The sequence below is a fragment of the Cardiocondyla obscurior genome, linkage group LG03 (genome assembly GCF_019399895.1).
Source record: "Cardiocondyla obscurior isolate alpha-2009 linkage group LG03, Cobs3.1, whole genome shotgun sequence".
Lineage (NCBI taxonomy): Eukaryota > Metazoa > Arthropoda > Insecta > Hymenoptera > Formicidae > Cardiocondyla > Cardiocondyla obscurior.
Genome location: NC_091866.1, coordinates 7,718,550 through 7,739,981, shown reverse-complemented (window position 1 = coordinate 7,739,981; position 21,432 = coordinate 7,718,550). Strand labels below are relative to the sequence as shown.

Sequence of the window (21,432 nt, the reverse complement as noted above, 5' to 3'; positions counted from 1 at the left end):
TTTCGAGAGATTTTATGGAGACAAGTAGAAAAGTCTTGTACCGTTTTGCAAAATTGTCGACTGTTTAAAAAAAAAAATTAAAATGTCTATCGTAAGAGCGACAAGAAAGCTGCGGGCAAGTGAGTGCGATAGACGACGGTGAGTATTCTTGCTCGTTGATTCTGACAATTCTTTTTAGACAGTACTCGCTGCCGCCTGTCGCGCGCTCACTCAGCCAGCAGCCTCCTTGTCACTCTTACGCTAATATCTTTTAATTTTTTCACAATAACGATTGACAATTTTACAAAATGATATTGGACTTTTCTACTTGTCTACTTGATAAGTCCTACCTATTCCTTTTAGAGAGTTTATTGATCTCCTTGTATATTTAAAAATGTAATAAAATTTTATGTAATATATTAATTAAACTTAAATATTAGAAAATTATTTTCTTTAATTTACGTAAGGAGAAAATTAGAATTATAAAAACTTATTTCTTTCCATGAAAATATGGTGAATTTAAAGATGCTGTTTTTACATAATTTACATACGATTCCTAAATAATAAATGCGAAATATTAAATGCTCGATAAAATTTATTTTTTTGTAATTAATCGCACTTTTGTTACAGGAAATATGGCTTTAAAGGACTTGTCTGTTAACACTCTTAGAAAATTGGGATTATGCGAGGACCATTTTCTTCCTACAGCATTTACGAGTGCAACAAAGGAACGCCTACGAAGAGATGCTATACCAATTGCTCATGAAGATTATTCTGGTGCATCTACAAGCACTGAAAAGGATACTGGTGCGTCTACAAGCACCGAAAAGGATACTGATGCTTCTACAAGCACCGTAAAGGATACTGGTGCATCTACAAGCACCGAAAAGGATACTGGTGCGTCTACAAGCACCGAAGAGGATACTGGTGCGTCTACAAGCATCGAAAATGAATTAGTAGATAAAATACAAAATGTACCAGTTGCACAAGAAAATATTGGTTTATTGTTAAACGATGAAAATGAAATGGGTAAAAAACAAAGAAATGATTCAACAAAACATTCACTCAGTGATGAAGACATAGAAAACCAAACATCTGCACAATGTACTTTGCAAACATATAGGCCTGCAACTTTAAATTTCGATAAAACTGAACAGGAAGACACAATGGATTGGCTTTATTTGGAGCCACTTACGGATAAAAATTATAATTATATGGAAGGAAAAAATAAAGAAAAGATTAACTCAAATGCAAAGATTAAAGCACTAAGAAACGAGAATTTTAAATTGCGACAAAAAATAAAAGATTTGGAGTTTCAAATGCAAAGAATGGCACTAAAGTGTAAATGTAAACAATTAAATAAAAAAATCACAAAAAATCGACATCAAAAACAAGCAACAACAAAAAAGAAAATATTAAAAAACTTAATAAATGAACAAGAATTACATCCTGTAGTAAAAACTATGATACATTTGCAGTTACATACACAACGTACACGATATAGTGAGGAAGAAAAGATGCTTGCTAAACAATTATATTACTATTCAGCATCAGCGTTTTGCCGATTAAAGAAAGCAAGTTGTAATTTTCCTGGACAAAGGACAATTAGAAGATGGATAGAAGAATACAATATAAAATCAGGATTTTGCGACATTATATTTCAAAAATTAAAAGAAAAATTTGCACAAATTCCTGAAGATGAAAGAATATGCGCTTTAAAATGGGACGAAATGTCAATTAAAAGCTATGAAGAATATTCTTTAAAACTGGATGAAGTAGAAGGTCTCGTTGATTTAGGACCTTTAGGCAAACAAACAGAAAGATCTAAATGCGTTTTTGTCTTCTGTCTTGATAGCTTAAATGCACGTCATCCATGGAGACAGCCATTAGCGTATTTTCTTCCAGGCAAATGTATGAAATCACATGAGATAGTTTATTTGGTTCAGATGTGCATAGATAAATTGAGTGAAACGGGTGCTAATGTAAAACTTACAACATGTGATCAAGGAACAAGTAATCAATCTGCTTATACTCAATTAGGCATTGATGTTCAAAAGCCCTATTTTATACATAATAATAAAAAATATTATGGTTTATACGATTTTCCACATTTAGTTAAAAGATTAGCGAGTTTTCTTAGGACGCATAACAATATATATTACAACGAAAAAATAATAGCGTCATATTCTGATTTTATAGAAACTTGGAAAATTGACAATGCAACAACAGGAGGCTCAAATTTATTATCTCATATTACACAAGCACATATTTATCCCAATTGCTTTGAAGCAATGAACGTAAAGAGAGTATTTCAATTATTTAGTAATAAATTTGCAGCTGCAATAAAAACAGCTGGTGACGCAAAAGAATTAAATTCTAATACATGGAGAGAAACAGCTAATTTTGCAGAGCGTATAAATAATGTAATTGATGCTTGTAACTCATATAGTCTTAATATTACATTTGGCGGAAAACGGCCATTATCAAAGAAAAATTCTGATATTGAAGATCTATTGTTAAACTTCGTACAGTGGTCTTCAGGATGGTCCAAATTACCGAACAAAATAAATCAAATTCCTTGTTTTAAAGGTTTTATTATTACAATACAAGCAATTCTTTCTTTGTATAAAGAACTTACAAGTGAAAATGAAAAATTTGAACTTGCAACAGGTTTATGCAATCAGGATTCAGTTGAACATTTATTTTCAAAACTTCGACAACGCGGAGGATTTAATCCTAATCCAACTGCAAGAATGGTCCGACTGTCAATTAGACATATATTATCCACTGGTTACATTCTAACAGGCGATAAAGGTAACGTGCAATGTCCAGAAAGTGAAGCTCTCATCAATAAACCTAATACAATTATTAAGACAGTTGAAAATTGTATGAATGAAAGTAATATTGCTGCTGTAGATGATACTGACGACGATGTTAATGACGATGCTACTGTATTAATAACAGATTTACTTGATAATCATGCAGACATTCTCCACGAATATGATGTGGACAATATAAGTAATTATAATGAAAACGCAATAGCATATTTTGCAGGGTATGTAGCACGGCAATGTTTTAAAAAAATTGAGTGTACAAACTGTCGTTCAATAATGATGAAAACACCAATGGAAGAAGCAACGTCAAATGAAAGATATATAGAATATCGTGAATATCCCAATGCAGATGAGGATGCTCCAGCAGTCACAAAATTAATTCGACCAACACGCCTCTTTACAGATATTATTAAAATACAATTAATGAGTTTCAATCGAACATGGCATCAGCATTGGACATCGACACAGCTTCTTGAAAAACTTACAAATGAAGCAATGCAGGCAACGAATAAAATGCATGCTGGATGGTTTGATAAAAATAATGAATGTTACAATCATCGCAAACAAGCTGTAACATTTTTAATGATAGTTAAAATATATTCTCGTACCCGATATAATAATCAGGCTGCAAATACGGTAAATACATGTAATAGAAAAATAAAAAACTTATCAAATAAATAATTAGGAAAATATTAAGTTACAAAAATAACGCAAAACGTAAAGACGACTTGATGGTGTACTTGATTAAAGAACATTATAAAAAATATATAAAGTTCTATTAAATTTACGGTTTAATAGTAGTGTAGCAATATTTAATATAATATATTTAGTATAACAGAGATATAAACTTGTAGATATGTTCCTATTATTTCAAAAATTATATATCACAACTTTAATCAATGTTGATTGTTTCGAACGTTACAAGTAAAATATAAAAATAATATATGTATTATCTTATGTTAACTTGTGAAAAAATAAAATATTATTTTACGCCATTTATGCGATTGATAAAATAATTTGAATATCATCTTTAATTCTGAATTGAGAAAGACGCAACGACTATATAATTATATAGACATATTGAGTGCATACACACTTCTTCAAAAAGTGGACGTTGTCTACTTAGTTGACGTCCACTTTCTCAGAGGGCGCATCAGGACAGTTGCATCTATCGACGCCGGTGGCCGCTCTCAGGCTTCTCTCTGATAATATAGAAGTCTGTGGTCGTGGTTAGAAAGGTTGCAACACCTTTCGATTTTAATGATTTTAAGAACGCACATAAGGAAGCAGAATGCGAACCGCTACTTTTGCTTATGCGCAATAAATGCGATATGAAGCTGTTTAATGAGCATATACACGGTGTGATATGAATTAAAATATTTAATATAAAGACGCATCGCGTTGCCTAATATATTAATAAAATTATATAAATCCAAATAATTATAAGTAAATAAATAATTATATTTTTATTTAATTAAATTTTTGCGTTTCTTGTAAAATATGTAAAATACATTTAATTATAAAATAAACATTTAACTTTTGATACGATAATAAATGATTTTAAATCAACACAATAAATCTTTACCAGGTGGCTGAAAATCTTAAGAGAGAAAAATTCAAAATTAGCAAACTAAACGCAAAATTGAAACTTTATAAACAGGGAATTTAATAGGCTTAAAAAACCCTCCGTCAACTTGGGAGGAGAGAAAAAGCCAAACAGAGAAATACAAATTTTACAAAAGTTTTTGAAAATTGCATGCATGCTTAAAGTTCAAGATGAATACAGAAGAAAAGAGAAAATGAATTACTCACGAATCTGAAGATCAATTAAAAATTTAATATCCGTATTTAAATCCAATCAAACTGATTTGAGTAGATATTCATGTCGAGGCCTCTAATTTAATTCTCCGAATTGAGAGAATTCTGCGGAATGTTGGTCGGGATAAATTCAGGCACTCGCGAATTATATTAATTTTATCAATATAATTTTAATGTAGTCTCTTAAATACAAAAGTACTTGTTCAGGATTCAAGGAAATCCGTTGCGATAAAATGTTCAATTAAATTCCATTTATTCCGAGATCGCGGTTACACGAATGCAACGTTGTTACAATATTAATTAATTGAGAAAAAGCAATTACAATTTTATTTAATATGCGGACCGACAAGATTAATTACAGCCTTTGCCCTTGACTTGGCAACTATCTTTCGACGACTGACTGCCGGTGTATTTTTCGTTCGATCCTCGCCTTCGTTCGCACGCCGGCAGCGTTTACATAGGTTTCAATAACGTCGGTTTCACATCCACGCGTCTCGTGCTCACACATTACTAATATCTATTTCTCACGTGTACAATTCGTGTTCGTCAATTCCATACATGCCGCCCACCATTAATGTGAATTAATCAAAGTATGGATGTTTCGTCGGTTACAGGCAATTTACAAATTTTGGTGATGTTACGCTTAAGATTTCCGCTCGCCGTCCTTACGGTCACGACACGCACCTTTCCATCGTCACCCCTGTGCATCTCGACCACCCTTCCCATTTTCCAACGCAGTGGTGGAGCGTTATTGTCCTGTATTAAGACGATGTCGTTTATATCTAAATTTTTCCTTTCGGAAGTCCACTTTGTTTTGCCCTGCAATGATGTCAGATATTCCGTACTCCAGCGTTTCCAGAAATGCTGGATAACTCTTTGTACTACCTGCCACCGATCTAACCGATTCATCGGGACGTCCGTCACGTCGACATCCGGAACCGCCGCCAGTGCGCCACCCACTAAGAAATGCCCCGGAGTTAAAGGCTGCAAATCCGATGCCCCGGAAGGCATCTGACAAATCGGGCGGGAGTTGAGAAAAGCCTCAATCTGTACTAGTACCGTAGACAACTCCTCAAAAGTCATGAGGTTCCCTCCCATCACGCGCTTGAGATGGTGTTTGCATGATTTTATTCCCGCTTCCCAAAGGCCACCCATATGCGGCGATGAAGGGGGAATAAATGCCCATTCTATTTCGTTAGGGACGCAAAATTCTGAGATCATAATTTCTTCCTGCTCTTTTAGGTGTCGTCGTAATTCCGCGATTTCATTTTTTGCTCCGAAAAAATTCGTCGCGTTGTCGCAGTATATACGTCGCGGACAACCCCGACGCCCAACAAAACGTCTGAGGGTCGCAATAAAAGCCGCTGTACTTAATTCGCTTACAGCCTCGAGATGAACGGCCTTCGTCGAAAAACATATAAATAACGCGATGAAGGCCTTGTTCGTTTTTCTGCCGCGTCCACGACTAACTAACATGGTCACTGGACCCGCGAAATCCACGCCAGTCGCGGAGAAGGGGCGCGAAGGAGTCACCCGATCCGCAGGCAACTGTCCCATAATTTGCGAAGATGCTTTCGGAGCGTGCCGGAAACACGTCACACAATCGCGCACCACCCTTCTAGCGATCGATCTCCCGCCGATCGGCCAATACATCAGCCGGACAGCGTATAACATGCTCTGAGGACCCGAGTGAAAATTCCTGCGATGCACCCGCTCAAATAACAGTCGCGTGAACCGACCGCCGGCCGGCAATATGATGGGATGCTTTTCATCAAACGTTAGTTGAGAATTAGCGATTCTACCGCCCACCCTGAGTAACCCGGAACCATCCACAAACGGGCTAAGCGATAGAATTCTACTGCTAGTATGGATTTGCTTCCCCGACGATAGCCTAGACAATTCGCCGGGAAAACAAACCCCCTGCGTGGCCAAGATTAACGACCGATGCGAGATCCGAACCTCATCGACGGATAAAGGCCCGAACACGCGATTCCTCGAATCTGCTCTGCAATTTTTTCCGAATCGTGCCATCCACGATAGAATACTCGATTCGAGATAACGACGAGCAATCCCTCAATAATGCCAGTCTAATGTCCTCCGCGTCAATAACGCTCGAGAAAACCCGCGCGCCCGACGCACGCTCCGATCGCATGATTTCCTCGTCCGCACCGCCCACGGGCGTAGGCCCCAATAATCGCCGCTCGCACTCGGCCGCCCGCGACAGCCACTCAGGACCGCTCCACCAAAGCTCGCTTCTGCATAACATGTCCACGCATACGCCCCTGGATATTAAATCTGCCGGATTCTCTATTCCGTCGACGTGATGCCAATGGCAGGCCGGAAGGGCAGCCTGTATTTCCGCGGTCCGATTTGCGACAAATATTTTCTGACGCGACGCCTCGCCCGCCAACCACGCCAGAACATTCGTAGAATCGCTCCACGCGTGGATCCCGTGAAACCGCAATCCGGTCGCCCCCAGAATGCTCCTTACCAGTCGCGCGAGCACCACGGCACCGCATAATTCCAAGCGAGGCAAAGTAATGGTATTACTTTTTACAGGCGCCACACGAGATTTAGCACACAGCAATCTCGCCACCGCTCTGCCGCTCGTGTCGATCGCCTGGACGTACGCGCAAGCTCCATAAGCCTTCAAAGAGGCGTCACAAAAGGCGTGCAAATTAACACTCACAATTTCGGAGCCGCCAATTACCCGACGTGGTACCGCGATCGCGCCTATCTTCTGCAGATCCTCCGCGTATGCCTCCCACGCATCGCGAAGCTCATCATCGAGCGATTCATCCCAATTCCTTTCGGATAACCATGTCCGTTGCATGATTATTTTCGCTCGTGTAAGAATCGGTCCGACTAGTCCTAACGGATCAAATAATTTAGAGATCGCAGACAATAATTCGCGCTTCGTTACAACTTCTTTCCTTATTGGTTCGATGGAAAAATTAAATATATCGGACTCTGGCTGCCACGTTAATCCTAGTACTTTCATGGTGCCGTCGTCAATTTTTACGCTGGGCGACTTTCCGGCCCCCTCCTCGAAACGCGGCCCCCCCTCGCCTCTATCGCGATTAGACCGCCACTTGTGCGTTTCAAACCCGCCGCGGCTCAATACTTCCTTTAATTCCGTAATTACCTCCATGGCCTCCTGCTCCGTTTCGGCTCCCGTTATAATATCGTCGACGTACATATCGGTCAGCAACACGCGTGCGGCTCGCGGAAACCGCTCGGACTCCTCCTCAGCCAGTCGTCGCACGCTGCGGATGGCCAAATACGGAGCACTCGACTGTCCGTAAGTCACCGTGTTTAATCTATACTCCTCAACCGGATCTCGCTGTTCAAAACGCCATAATATACGCTGGTAATCTCTGTCATCTGGATGTAACAAAACCTGACGGTACATCTTTTGAATATCGGATGTAATAGCTATCGCGGGCAAACGGAAGCGTAACATAATATCGATAATGCCGTCCTGCAATGTCGCGCCGATCATTAAGGAGTCGTTTAAAGAGAACCCCGACGTTGTCTTGGCCGAGGCGTCAAATACGACGCGCAACTTTGTCGTCGTGCTCTCCTCGCGAATTACGCCGTGATGCGGTAAATACACGGCATTCGCCTTAACATCACCGTCGGTGATTCTCGTCATATGCCGCAAGTTGATATATTCGCGCATAAAGTTACAATATAATTCTCTCAATTTCGGATCCCTTTGGAATCTTCGCTCTAAATACTCTAAGCGGCGCAACGCCACGCCTCTCGATTGCCCTAACCGGCCACCATTTTCACGGAACGGCAGCCTAACTACGAAGCGCCCGGATGCGTCCCGAACGGTCGTCTTAGTATAATGAGTCTCACACAATGGCTCCTCGTGTGACAGCTTTGTTTCGCCGCCAGCGTACTCTTCCAGTTCCCAAAACCGGCGCACCGTTTCGTCGATCGTTTCTCGCGGTGTTACCAAACAAATGTGAAGACTCGCGCACGTTCTCCCTGCGTGACCGATGACTCGCGACGGCACAGGCCCGGATGCTATCCACCCAAGACGGGTATTCTGCAATATCGGCAAATCGTCACCGAGCTCGATTCTCCCGGTCTCCAACAATTTCAGAAAAAATTCTCCGCCCACGAGTGCGTCAATCTCCCCGGTGTCATAAAAACACGGATCGGCTAATTGCAAGTTTTTCGGCACCGATAATTCCGACGATCGAATAGACATTGATGGTAACCGCTTTGTAATGCTCGGCACGACTAGACAAAACATGTTCATTTCAAAATTAGAAATTCGCGATTTCATGTTAACTCGACATCCGTATTTTATAGCGCAACTCAGATTATTTATTCCGCTTATCGCCTCGGTTACGTTCTCGAGCTGTAGATTTAATTTTTTACAAGTCGCAACGGTTACAAAATTCACCTCGCTCGCACTGTCGAGCAACACGCGAATCAACGTGCTTGAGCCCTTCGACTTTAAGATTACAACGGCCGTAGCCATTAAAACCTGCACACGCTCTGCTCCACCTTGAATAGCGCCGGCCGTTCTCGGCGCCACCGGACCGACGCTCGCCACGGAACACAGGGCCGCGCCGTCGCTCGCATCTCCAGCACCCATCTCTGGTTCTCTCGACTCCGCAGCCGCTCCAACGTCCCTCCTTGGTATGTGACACAATGTATTATGTCGCTCGCCGCAACTTCGGCACGAGCTTGACTTGCAATTTCTAACGAAGTGGTCACTACTGAAGCAATTCAAACATAGCCTCAGCCTCCGAATCTCGTCAATTCGGCTCTCGACAGGCAGGCCGAGGAATTGCTTGCACGTGTATAGAAGGTGATCCTCCTGGCAGAGATAACACTTTCCTTCTCGCAACGTCGCGGCCATCACCGTCCGCGCCGCCCTCGCGCCTTTCGGGTTGCTCAGCTTGCTTTTGTCCCGCGCGTCGTTCCTTACCGGCTCCTTGAATTCAATGCCCATCGTCGCTCGCTTCAAAAGCCGGCACTGCCCTTGCAAAAACTCGAGCATCGTTTCCGTCGTCACGTTTTCTTTGGACTCCACATGCTCCTCCCAATGCCGCCTCGTGGCTCCATCCAAATTTCTTTCGATGAGGTGGATGACCAACGCGCCCCAGGATTCCGTCGGATGCCCCATTCCTTTCAATACGCGCATGTGTTTCTGCGTGTGGTCCACCAGTTCCTGGATAGCGCCGGCCGACTCACGCCTCACCGTGGGCATCTCGAACAGGCATTGGATGTGTCGCTTGGCTATGCCCCGGTCATCATCGTATCTTTGCCTCAACAGTTGCCAGGCGACGTCGTAATTTTCCTCCGAGATTTCGATGGATTCGATTGTTTTTGCGGCTTGATCTTTCACTGATCCTACTAAATATTGAAATTTTTGAATTTTAGTAAGCTCACTCTCATGGATCAGCGTTCTGAAGGTGTCATGATACCGCTTCCACTCCTCGCCTTGACCGTTAAATACCGGCAAATTAATCGTTGGCAATTTTACATGAGCCTCACGTACGGTCGTGCTCGACGATCGCGTGCTCAATCTCTCAAACAGCTGGGCTTGCTGCTCCAGTACTCGCTCCAAGGCACCGCTGTCGGCTACTCCGACAGGGCGTTCCATAAATTGCCTAATCATCTGGGTTTGTTGGTTCATCATCTCCTTCATCATCACATCACTACTTGAGCTCGTCGAAGGCTGAGCGGCACTCGCGGGCGGCGGACATCTATCGATAAGCCTCAATAAGTCGGACCTTATCGCAAGGTACCGCTCGTCAAATTCGATCTCCTCGTTCAAATCCGCCTCCGTATATTCGTCATCGGTTGTCGCGGCCACCAGCTCGCGACAGGTCTTCTGAAATTTCTGGTGAATATCATCCGCGACGGTCAATCTCGTCGACACGTCCGCATACTGCAATTGCTCGATATCCGCCGTAGCATTTGTAATAAAGTTCCGGATGCTGGTCAGTCTTCCCTTAAATGTTCTTCTTTGTCTTCGATGATATGCCGCACTCATGGTTGCAATTCAAAGTTAACGTTTTCTTTATGATAACATTCGCCGTTGTTCGCGTCTTGTTTTGTTCCGCGCGCTCTATAGATCGTTCGGCCGCGCGATACGTACTTTAACTCGAAGCCAACTCGAATATGATGCACGCGATTTTTACTGCACGTAATGCAACACGTTGCCACTCTGATTGTATTATGCGCGAATCTCGGATCCGGCTCGAAGGACCATGTTCAGGATTCAAGGAAATCCGTTGCGATAAAATGTTCAATTAAATTCCATTTATTCCGAGATCGCGGTTACACGAATGCAACGTTGTTACAATATTAATTAATTGAGAAAAAGCAATTACAATTTTATTTAATATGCGGACCGACAAGATTAATTACAGCCTTTGCCCTTGACTTGGCAACTATCTTTCGACGACTGACTGCCGGTGTATTTTTCGTTCGATCCTCGCCTTCGTTCGCACGCCGGCAGCGTTTACATAGGTTTCAATAACGTCGGTTTCACATCCACGCGTCTCGTGCTCACACATTACTAATATCTATTTCTCACGTGTACAATTCGTGTTCGTCAATTCCATACAGTACTGTACGACCGTGAAAGCCATGCAGTTCGCCGGAAAAATGCTCTGTTGTACAAATCGCGAGTTGTAATAATTAATCGTGCGGCAGGCGCCGAAAATAAGTGTGCGACTTCTCTCCACACGTGCCGTGCTCACCTTTTTATACACATACCATTTACAGAAATTTCTAGAATTTCCTTTGTCTGTTCGCTCGCGAGTCATTATCCTCTGTGTTTTTCTTTTCGGTTATTATTAACGTACAGTGGCCTCGTCATAACCAAGAAAAATATTGTTACGCCCGGTATACGGAGCAGCGTGAAGCTGCCGGCTCGCTCCGAGGTTTCGGTTCCCCGTTGCCAGAGGAACGAAGATGTTTGATTATGGTTAAATGACAGTTCTGCCCAGGTCTCGTATCGGTGCAGACGTTGTATCGTTTGTTTGCTCTTTTATTAAATCGTTCTCGTTCATTTCTATAAAGACGTCTTTTTTTCTTTCGCGGAGCTCAGGCGCCGCGAGTGTGAGTGAGTGAGTGAAAGAGACGCGAACGCGGAGACGTTCGCCGACCCGTTCCCGGCGTAACAATATGTTATAATATAAGTCCTGTCAATATTTAGATCCGCGGTCTAGAATCTTCAAGACTTTCCTTTGTTCGCGGTTCTTTGTCTCAATTTAATAAATGCATATGCTATTCTTTTAACATCTCGTCCCTCTTGAAGTGCCGTACTTCAATAACTAAATGAGAGGATGGTCGTTACTTTATTGTTCTCGCGTTCACAATTTATTTGCTCGTCAATTTATCGTTATCTTATTTTCGCGATAATTAATACATTATTAGCGGCTCTATTCTTCGATCGGCAGTACTGCTAGCCTCGTGGTGGGTCGCGTTATTTCACCTTTTTTTGTGCAAATGGTCGCGGTTCGCACTATTTCATCGGCTCCTGGATGCACCTCCAGTATCCTCCCCAGAAGCCACTGCAAGGGCCCGAGTCCTGGCTACTGGACGACCACCATCTGTCCCACGCCTATGGGCGTTCCCTTATTAGTCTGCTACTTCGTACACTGGATTAAAGTGTGCAAATATTTTTCACTTCAGCGTTTCCAAAAATGCTGGTGCAACTGTTCCATGCGCTGCCACCGGAGCAATCGTCCCTCCTGTAAATGTGTTTAGCCTGGAACAGAGAAACTGCACAAAGCCGCACCAGTCAAAAAATGACCCGACGTGAGGCAATCTAAATCATTTGGATCACCGCTAAACGGTGCAAGAGGTCTTGAATTAAGTATCGCCTCTATTTCGCATAGGACAGTATACATTTCTTCAAACGTAGTATGTGCTTGTCCTATTTATCTAATTAGGTGCGTTTTTACGGATTTCACCGCCGCTTCCCACAATCCACCGAAATGAGGAGCATTCGGCGGTATAAATTTCCATTCGACACCCTTCTTGCTTAAAAATTCTCGTATCTCTAGGGCCGTCGCTCCGCTCCGCACGCATTCTCGCAATTTTTTTAATTGCTTGTCCGCTCCCACAAAGATTGTACCGTTATCCGAGTATATACATTCGGGTTTGCCACGTCGCGATACAAAACGCTTCAGCGCGACTATAAATGCTTCGGATGTAAGGTCGCTAACAATCTCGATATGCACCGCTCGGGCGGTAAAACAGACAAAGATTGCCAGGTACGCTTTAGTCAATTTTGCGTTTCGTCGCTTATGGTCCTTTAACAAAATCGGACCGGCATAATCGACGCCCGTATGCGTAAAAAGCCGCGATACATTTATCCGTTTACTGGGTAAGTTTGCCATCATTGTTTGTGAACATTTAGGCTTACAATTAAAACACGTTACGCATCGGCGTACGACGCTTCATACTACCGGGCGTGCCGCCACCGGCCAAAATTTCTGTCTAACTATCGCGAGTGTCGTTTGCGCGCCGGCATGTAAAGCGTTCACGTGCTTCATCCGTATGAGCCGTGTGGTTAATTCGTGCCGTTTCGGCAGTAAAAGCCTGTGTCTACGATCCGAGAATTCGGTTCGAGTTTTAGTTCCGAGATAAAGTTACCAGAACTCGGATCGTGGACACAACAAACTCGGATGTAAAACTCGAATCAAAATCTTGAACGAAAAAATGCATCACGTCCCATTTTTTCGTACTAGTTACTAGACTTTTCGTATTAGTTACTAGACTTTACTGTTATTGCCAATCTTAGTTTTGGTAATGAATGATAAGCATCTGAAAATTTTGGTAAGCAATTATATTAAATTTCTCTCTGTTTATGCAAAATAAATAATTAAAATTGAAATAAATTAATACAATAGCTAGTATAATATTTATTGTTAGTACTTTATTTTATACTTAAATATAAATTATATTAAATTTTAAAATAGTATAACCTATTATTAATTCATGTATAGTAAAACATTATTTTACAAGAAAAATAAAATATAAACAAATATTTATTTTTAGCAACCAATTTTATAATATGAACCATACGGACGGATGTAATATAGATCTAATATGGACTAAAAACAATGTTAAAACGTTATTGATGTTGTATGAACAACATCCTTGCTTATATGTGACAAAAAGTGCCGAATATCATAATTGCATAAAGCGAGATAAAGCTTATCAAATAATATGTAACAGTTACAAAAATATAACTGGACAACTACTGATGTTGCTAAGAAAAAAAAAATTTAAGATTACAGTAACTGGACCATTTAAATAAAATAAAACATTCAAAATCAAGTGGTGTATCGTGGACGTTGACGGTATCCAGTCGGCGCTACAAGTCGCGCAGAGTTAGGATCAGAATTTATCAAACAGAAAGGCAAACACTTGTAATTGAAAACATACTAAATATATTTAACAAATATATAAACGAAATAACAAATAATAAAAAATGACAAGAAAAGCAAAATATATATGATAATAGAAAGCGGTCCTCTCATGCGAGGAAACAAGAACGGGTCGTGTTTGGAGATGCATAAATTAGAATTCGCGCGCGCTTAGAAAACGGCTGAGCCTAAGCGCTATTGGTTCCCCTTCCTACGAGCGAAGAGATTGGCCGCTTGAGAAACGTACACTGCGAGCGTATGTATGTGAGAAGAAGAAGTCTGGGAGAAGAAGCAGAACGAGTCAGTGGTGCACGTATTGTTTTATAATTAACGAAAACTATTGTTTTCTTTACTCGTGCACACGTGGGTGACGAGTGGTTTTGAGCTGCACAGTCTATACATTCTTGCTTTCACTGAGAGAGTGAAAATCGCGGAGAAATGGACGCAAATATCGTTCCTTCTCCCCGGCCGCAAGAGCCGACGTGGGTAAGAGGAGGCCACGGGGGGCCTTCTTCATTGCCCGAACGCCGTAAGAGCGTATGATTGCCGTAAGTGCGAATACTAAGATCGCCATAAGAGCGAAGAGTGACCTCGCCGTAAGTGCAAGCCTTCAGGACGCCGTCAGTGCGAGACGTACAATCGCCGTAAGTGCGAACTGCTGGAGCGCCATTGGGTGCAGATTCCAAGGTCGCCGTGAGTGCGAAGCCAAAGATTTTTTCCTTCTTGAACAAGAGAAAGGTCGCCGCTAAAGCGCATAGAAAATTAATTTCAGTAAAACAAATAATTGCTGATCAGGTAACGAAGCGTTTACGTTTTTCTTTTCTTTCTCTTACTGCTCTCATAATTATTCTTAATTTTCTAACCAAGGTTATTCTTTCAGGAAAAGTTTTGATTAATTAAAAAATAATAATTAAAATCTATGCTCAAAATTAAGGACTGAATCACAGACGTTGGACTCAAGAAAATAAAATGATATTTTAAATTACACAATAAGAACCACAGAAACTTTATTTCCTACCCAATATTTAATGGTCCTTCGAGTCGGATCTGACGTCTGGGATTTGAGTTCTTTATTTATGAATATTTGTAGTGTTATTTGTTTGTTTCTTGAAAAAGGCTGAATAATATTGTTTTATTGTAAAGAAGATTTTCCCATTGCGCATCAAAGCCTTTGACATTCAAGTGTGTTACTCAGTTTTCTACCTACTGTAGTTGTTCGCGATTCACTCGTTATTTCGGGCCGCCCGGTATTCACACAACTGGTTAACACGCGAGGTGTGGCTGATCGCGAGTGGATCATACCGCTTCGCGTCTTTCGGTCGCTTTCGGTAACCGAACGTTTTTGTTTTTTCTGCCCGACTTGTGAGCTCCGTTAATAGTTCAGTTCGCGCTTCGCTACCGACGAACTCGTAACGCCAGGAAGTTTTCGCGCCGTTCAGTCTCTTTATTAATTGTGTTAATTATTAACAAGATCAGTGTCTACCGACTCTGTGGGCTGAACGGATTCATGCCTCACTGCAACCGGCAATCCGCTGGATCCTTCAGTCAGGATATTCGGCAAGGCAAGTCCGCACGTGGACAAGGCGTGGGGCCATCTTCGTGGCTCGTGTTCGCATCGCGATCGCGATCGCTTCCTGCGGCTGATTAGTTTCTCGCTCGTTTTCGCGCTCAAGATCTCCGCTCGGTTGGACGGTGGAGCATCCCATTTGTCAAGATTTCCGTCGCGTCGCGCGGCCGCTGTTCGGAAGCTCAAGATTTCCGTCTCGACGGTATAGCGATCACGAGTCGAGAGCACGTGCTCAGTGCGTGCGGTATATACATTGTACGGCTGATCAAGCATTTCAATTATATTTTGTTTTATCATTACGCGGTGCGTTTTCTTTAGTTTCCTCCATTTCTGTGTCTTTTTGTTCTTTTCAAACGGTGAACGCGGTGACGGTCAGCGCTGACCGATTCCGGTGCAAATTCGCTACGCGTGATCGTGAATGCCGTACGCGTGCGAACAGTAGTAAAAAATTAAATTCAGAGATTTATTTACAAGATTCGTGACGTTGTTTAGAGTCACATGATAATTCATTTGTTTTATAATAAAAGTCATATGAATATCTCTCATAAAGTATACTTGACAAAGTCATGAGCCTTTTACGCTGCATTTTATTTGATAGCTGCATATGCGCATCAACCATTGTGTTATTTTTTAAGTATTTACTAGCTGATTTTTATTTAATTGCCTGTTCATACGTTTATGCATTTTGAATCAATTGCTTCCAAAATCTCTTGTGAACGCTACTTGAAATGTACTTTACTTTATTTTCAGCTTTTCATATTATTTACAGATTAAATCAAGAAAATAAGGAAATATTATAACGCATATTGTTATTCTAACTGGGTTGATTATTACATCGTCTCAATATGGCCAATTTAGAAGCCAGAATAGAATTACAAAAGGCTTGTTTCAACCTAATTCAAGAAGCAATGGAATTTGACGAGCAGAAGGCTCCACGCATGAATCGACAACTTATTTATACTAAGTTAAGCTTGCTAGACCAAAATTGGAGAAAGTTCCAAGATGAGCATGAGAATCTTTGCTTCTCCTACCATGATTTATTAACCAAACATTGCTATATGAGAGAGTGTTACTTTGAAAGGTGCCAGGCATTTTATGTCTATGCTTGTGCTCAGTTGGTAAAACGATTAGACAATTTAGATCTGTCCGAGTCATCATCTGTGTCAATGCTCTCAGCAAAAGAGGCGTCCACGTCAATCGTTCCTAGAAGCGCGTTGCCGAGAATCAAAATGCCAACATTCTCAGGAGACTACAAATCATGAAGATCCTTTAGAGACCTGTTTTCTTCTATGATTCTCACCAACACTAGTCTTAGCTGCGTAGAAAAGATGCACTACCTAAAAACAAGTTTGACGGGAGAAGCTGCCTAATTAATAGAGAATTTATCTACTTCTGGTGAGAATTTCGACTTAGCATGGACCATCTTAAACTCAAGATATAGAATAAACGTTTTTTGATCTCAACACAGTTAGATCGTCTTTCAAACATTAAGTCTCTAAAAACTAAAAACGCAAGTGGATTAAGAGCGTTTTAGACAACCCTTTAAGAAACCCTGGGTGCACTACGGGCACTCGACTGTGCGGTTGATAAGTGGGACCCGTTATTACTGCACCAAGTCTCACGATACCTTGATCTAGATTCCCGTGAGGCCTGGGAAATAAGTATCAGTTCGTCCACGGATTATCCAACCATATCGAGTTTTCAGGAGTTTATTGATGGACGCACCAGAGCACTCGAAAATCTTAAGGCGACCCCAGGAACAAGTGCTAATAAAGAAAATCAACGTGCAATGTCTCAACAATCCCGTTGCTATCTTTCTAGAAATGTCGCTCACGCCACAATGCAGAGCTTATGGACGCTTCAACCACGACGTCTGTTGTGCGAAAAGCCGCATTACGTTTGAAAATGTGATCGCTACCAACGTATAAATGCAAAGCAAAGAAAGGAGCTCGTAATAAAAAAGCAAAGATGCTTCAATTGTCTGGGCGCTTATAATCAGAATCAATCAATGTAGATCCACCAGGAGATGCTTAACTTGCGGTAAAAAACATCACACGTTCCTTTATTATAAGGATACAGAGACTAAAGCAGGAAAACCTGCTCCAATCAATACGCCTCAAGAGGAAACATCCACATCCAAATGACTAGACGATTCACGAAACCGGATTATATCAAGAGATCATACTTTATCCTACGCTAACCTGTCAAATCGAGCGAGCCACTCAAGAACTGTTACGTTACTAACAAAAAGTCCTGCCTTGTTACGAATGTCTGATGGCGATAATTTGGTCATAAGGATTCTAATTGACCAAGAATAGGAGCTTTCCTTCATAGAAGAGAAGACGGTAAAGCACGCAAGAATCAAACGTAATACGGCCTCAATATCTTTACTAGGTATTGGAGGAACATACTGCGGTCGAACAAAAGGAGTTGTCTCGATACACCTGAAATCAATACACGATACTTCCTACGTTTGCGACATAGACGCTTTCATCCTTACCCGATTAATGATCAAGATACCGCAATACTATGAAAAAAGGGAACCATGGCCGCATATCTCTAAACTCACTTTAGCCGATCCCGATTACTCTAGCCCAGGAAATATAAACCTCATTATAGGTGCAGATTATTATGGTTCGGTGATTAAGCACATATTGATTAAAGGAGAGGCTTCAATGCCAATCGCGCAGCAGACCATTTTTGGTTGGGTCTTATCAGGACCAACCTCATTAGAAGTAGATACGACTATGGATAGAAAAACATATCATTGCTCAATAGATCACGATCTTCAAGAACTAATTCAGAAATTTTGGAATCAGAAGGAAATACAGATCACTGAAAAGGCTACGAGAAGTTCGGACGAAGAGGCTTGCGAAAAGCACTTCTTAACTACTCATACACGAGATAACACAGGACGATATGTAGTAAGATTCCCAATTAAAGGTGATCTTACTAAATTAGGAGATTCAAAAGGTAAGGCATTCTGTTGTCTTAACAGATTGAATCAACGTTTCTCAAAGGACCCAGAGTATAAGCGATTGTACGTTGATTTTATCAACAAATATTTGAATCTAGGACATATGGTTCTGGCCAAGACATTGGAAGAGCATCAAACACCAAGCTACTATCTAGCGCACCACGGTGTTGTAAGGGAAGAGAGCCGAACAACAAAGCTAAGAGTAGTTTTCAATGGCTCTGGACTTACTACTCTCAAACATTCTCTGAATGATTTTCTGTATATCGGTGAAAAGCTACAAAATGATATTACGGAAATACTTATCTGGATACAAACGCATAGAATACTCTTCTCTACGGATGTAGAAAAAATGTTCCGCCAAATAAATTTACATCAAGCCGACTGGAATTTACAGCGGATCTTATGGCAGAAATCCAATAACGACATCAATGTTTATGAACTAACGACGGTTATGTATGGGTTAAATTGTGCTCTCTTACTAGCGTTACGCACTATTCAGAAGTTCATTAAAGACGAGAGGCATAAATATCCTTTGGCAATACAGCCAATAACCAAGGGGAGATATGTAGACGATGTGTTTGGAGGAGCAGAAACTAGTAATGAAACAAGAGCAATCATTGATGAAGTTATACAACTTTGTTCTGCAGGCAAGTTTTCTTTACAGAAGTGGAGCAGTAATTGTCCTGTTGTAACCCGACCCTGGCAACAGCAAGGCCGCGCACGCGAAGGCACAGGCCGGGTTAACAACCAGCGTCGATCGGATCTTCCGATCGCGGAATCCGCTGACCGATCGACGCCTTGCATTTTTTCGCATAGGCAATGACCGAACGCGGTCACTGTCCTATGCGCCCGGAATCCGCGAACTGTTGCTTTTCCGCCTTGGCAACAGTCGCGTATAAAACCCGCGGCCACCGAACGCCCGCGGGTCATTCTAATAACTACTACACCGGGGTAACGCTGCCCGAAGCCTGAGCTAACAAACAGAGGGAAATAAAGAACATCGAATTAAAAAGGAGTATACAATTTATTTGGTCCTCGCGGATATACAACAGAACCGGGAGGACGGACCCCTTGCACCGTCCTGGTGCAACATTTTGGTGGCAACGGTGGGATGCGCCCCCCGGCGAAGCACCGCTCCGGCGACGTCCTCCTATTCACGACGGGCCATATAGAAGATTTCTGAAACAAAAGAACAAAAAGTGAGAAATCGGACTCACCCTATACATAAAAAGAAGACTAGGACAGCCGTGGACGAAGACCGGAAGGAAAAGGGGACGAGAAAACCCGGAAGCAGAGACAGCGCCATGCAGCACCTTGCGTTAGTGTAAGTCCGAAATAAAACTTTATTGTCAATCTTAACCCGACTAGTCGATGTCGGACGAAGAATTCGATTTGCGAGCTCAAATAGCCAACGAATCTTGGCTACATAGCGTATCAGGTCACAGGGCACGGCGACCACCCCCTGTAAACCCCCTAGGCATTGCAGCCGCCGCCCTACGCGAAATCCGCGATAACGTGCGTCGGGTATTAGATACAGAGAGCGATAGCGATAGCTCAGCCGAACTTGATCCGCGCGAAGAAACCGAACCGCGCGACGAAACCGACTTAAATTTAGCACGACCCACCGACGAAACGCGAAAAAGCGACCGGAAGAGGCTATTAGAAGAAGCAGGTAGCGATATAAGCAACGTATCGCAACGCGGGGAATTCTCTCTTACCTCATACGATAGTAGTATATTTGATCCCGCGGAAATAGCAGACAAGTTAGAAATGCGACGACGCGGCCGGAACTCTACCCGCGATAATCAAGGGACCTCCTCAAGGCTCTACGAAAATCAACTAGTTGAAACAGACTCCGGCGAGCGAATTTTTATGGTATCAGACAACGGCGATCGCGACGGAACGAGTGAATCAAGGGAGGAGGCCGCCGGCGGCACCCCTGTGACAACCGCCGACACCGTGATAAAGCGGCCCAGACCCGAACCCCCTTCTCCGATCACACGGAGGCGCTCGCCAGCACCCCATAGTGATACTCTAAGTACGCTCTTGGACGCCATACAAGAAATAAACAGGCGCCTAGATCGGGTAGAAATCGAGCTAAACACGTCGCGAGAACCGCTCCACTCCACACGGACGTCGGAGCCGGTAGCCGCAGGGAGGGAACCACTAACTCACGACCGCGATGACGTACGATTCTCGTTGGACAACCCCCGGCAATACCTGTCGATAAAGCATGCCCTCGAAACGATCCCTTCCTTCGACGGGAACGAGACGCACGCCAAAAAATTCATTAAAGCCTGTGAATACGTCGCGCGAAAAATAGACCCGGCGGACGAAAATGAACTATTAGCCGCAATATTGTACACAAAATTGACGGGACGCGCGCTGTCGCGTTTCGAGACTAGGAAAGTCGTCGGATTTTCACAATTCTTAAGCGAAATAGAGGAAGCGTACGTGCAACGACGGGGCACCTCATATCTACAAATCGACTTTAATAATCTGCGGCAACGACATGGGGAAAGCGCGCAAGCTTTTGGATTCCGAGCAGACACCCTCGCGACTGAACTATACGACGCCTTAAGCGAAAACCCAAAATATTCAGATGACGAGAAACGCGGGATATGGAATTCTATACAGGAGCAAGTACTACAAAATTATCAGGCCGGACTCCTCCCATATACTCAAATGATCGTACGGTCGCGGAATTATACTACGTTACAACAGGCCATCGCAGGGGCGGCTATGGAGGAAAGATAACGCGGTATCCCGACGCGATCCTTCCTGGACCGCGACCCGCCGCCGCGACGCCCCCCGCCAGCCTGTCAAAAATGCGGGAAGCAAGGA

The 21,432-nt window shown here is 42.6% G+C and overlaps 2 protein-coding genes across 2 annotated transcripts; one reads left to right on the top strand and one right to left on the bottom strand.

The window, feature by feature from the left end:
* Window positions 1–6,591: 6,591 nt before the first annotated feature.
* LOC139101301 (uncharacterized) lies at window positions 6,592–10,653 on the bottom strand. Its single transcript, XM_070654334.1, has one exon. It carries the CDS (start codon window positions 10,651–10,653, stop codon window positions 6,592–6,594), a length of 4,062 nt encoding a protein of 1,353 aa, XP_070510435.1.
* Window positions 10,654–18,118: 7,465 nt separating this feature from the next.
* LOC139101300 (uncharacterized) lies at window positions 18,119–19,411 on the top strand. The gene has a single exon (XM_070654333.1). The coding sequence runs from the start codon at window positions 18,119–18,121 to the stop codon at window positions 19,409–19,411; it is 1,293 nt and encodes a 430-aa protein (XP_070510434.1).
* Window positions 19,412–21,432: the final 2,021 nt, after the last annotated feature.

Coding starts and splice junctions, on each gene's coding strand:
- LOC139101301 (XM_070654334.1), bottom strand. CDS start 10,653: ATGAGTGCGGCATATCATCGAAGACAAAGAAGAACATTTAAGGGAAGA.
- LOC139101300 (XM_070654333.1), top strand. CDS start 18,119: ATGATCAAGATACCGCAATACTATGAAAAAAGGGAACCATGGCCGCAT.